The 1,455-nt window shown below is 50.7% G+C and overlaps 1 protein-coding gene across 1 annotated transcript in view; it reads left to right on the top strand.

Moving 5' to 3' along the window:
• LOC109912084 (secreted frizzled-related protein 2-like) overlaps positions 1 to 1,367 on the top strand; it is a 5,818-nt gene extending 4,451 nt beyond the window's left edge. Inside the window, exon 4 of the mRNA XM_048598179.1 lies at positions 451 to 1,367. Within this exon, the coding sequence (XP_048454136.1) occupies positions 451 to 791 (341 nt within the window). The 3' untranslated portion in view covers positions 792 to 1,367. The remainder of the gene's footprint in view (positions 1 to 450) is intronic.
• Positions 1,368 to 1,455: the final 88 nt, after the last annotated feature.

Genomic DNA, 1,455 nt, shown 5'->3' with positions numbered 1-1,455 from the left:
CAGTGCTGAGGGAGCGCCGCACTGTCGGAGGGTCAGTGCTGAGGGAGTGCCGCACTGTCGGAGATGCTGTCTTATGGATGAGATATTAAACTGAGGCCCTGTATTCCTTCTCCGTTGTAAATGATCCCCTGACACTTGAAGGAAGAGAAAAGAGTGAGGGTGGAATTTCTCCCTCCTGTATTGGCCAATATTGATCAAATGTTTACCCGTCAGCCAACATCATTGGAAGAACATTCCATTGCTTTGGAATGACCTTGGGAACATGCTGTGCACAAATTGGTTGTCAGTTTACCTATATCTGAACAGTGATGACCTTTCAATGGGGCCTCTCCAGCTGTAAAATATCTGGGAAATCCTGAGTTGGCAGAAAGTGTCAGTGAAATGGAAGTGCGGTCTTTTTAACTCTCCCTGTCTTTCTCTCCCCTGGGGTACCATCCTGGATTGTCACAGTGCTGAAGGTCAAAGTGAAGGAGATCTCGTACCTGGACAATGATGCCACAATTATTCCAGAAGGTCGGAGCAGGGTGCTGTATGGGCTGGAGGGTTGGACTGAGAGCGGAGATGGGAGGATGCAGCTGTGGCTACCCGGAGGCTCTGGATGTACTTGCGATGAGCTGAGGGACCTGAGCGCCTCCTACCTGCTGACAGGGAGAAAACAGGCCCAGGGGCGGCTGCTTGTCACCTCTGTCAGACAGTGGAGAGGAAGCAAGAGGGAGCTCCGAAGAATGACCAGGAGCTTCAAGAAAGCTCGCTGTCAATCATCGGACATTACAGGGCAGCTCAATAAATAATGTCCCCCAAACCAATCCCCCACCATGGAGAGTACAAACCCCACCCTCCCCCGTACCCATGTGCTAGTCTATCCACTGTCTGACATCTCCGTGGTGTGGTACATGCTCATGGTTCTAACTACCATCACTGTCCCTTCAATTCTCACCTCAAACTACCATCAAGTATTTGTTCACAGTCCATTTTATGTTCTACAGGACCTTGCTGTGTGCAATTTAGCTGCTACCTGTTCTTCTTCACAGTTAGCAAAAGGCCCAATAGAAATACAAGATTTTGTTGAAGAGGGTGTTCCACCTGTTAGTCATGAGAGAGTCAGGCTGAGAGGTTAAATGCAAAGCAGATTGTCTATATTTCTGAGGACAATTGAAAGAAAAATCCCTGCCCAGAGACCAGAGAAGATCTGTCTCCCTCAAAACAGCACCTTGCGATTTGTACATCCACCTGTTAGGGAAGGTGAGGCTTGTGTAATACGTCATCTGAAAGATGACCCTCTGACAGTGCAGCACTCCCTCAGCACTGACCGTCCGACAGTGCGGTGCTGCCTCAGCACTGACCGTCCGACAGTGCGGTGCTCCCTCAGCACTGACCTTCCGACAATGCTGCCCTCCCTCAGCGCTGACCCTCCGACAGTGCGGTGCTCCCTCAGCGCTGACCCTCCAACAGTGC

This window comes from Rhincodon typus, chromosome 6 (assembly GCF_021869965.1).
Source record: "Rhincodon typus isolate 14 chromosome 6, sRhiTyp1.1, whole genome shotgun sequence".
NCBI lineage: Eukaryota > Metazoa > Chordata > Chondrichthyes > Orectolobiformes > Rhincodontidae > Rhincodon > Rhincodon typus.
Note: the sequence above shows the minus strand (reverse complement) of the source record. Positions and strands in the feature narration are given on the sequence as shown.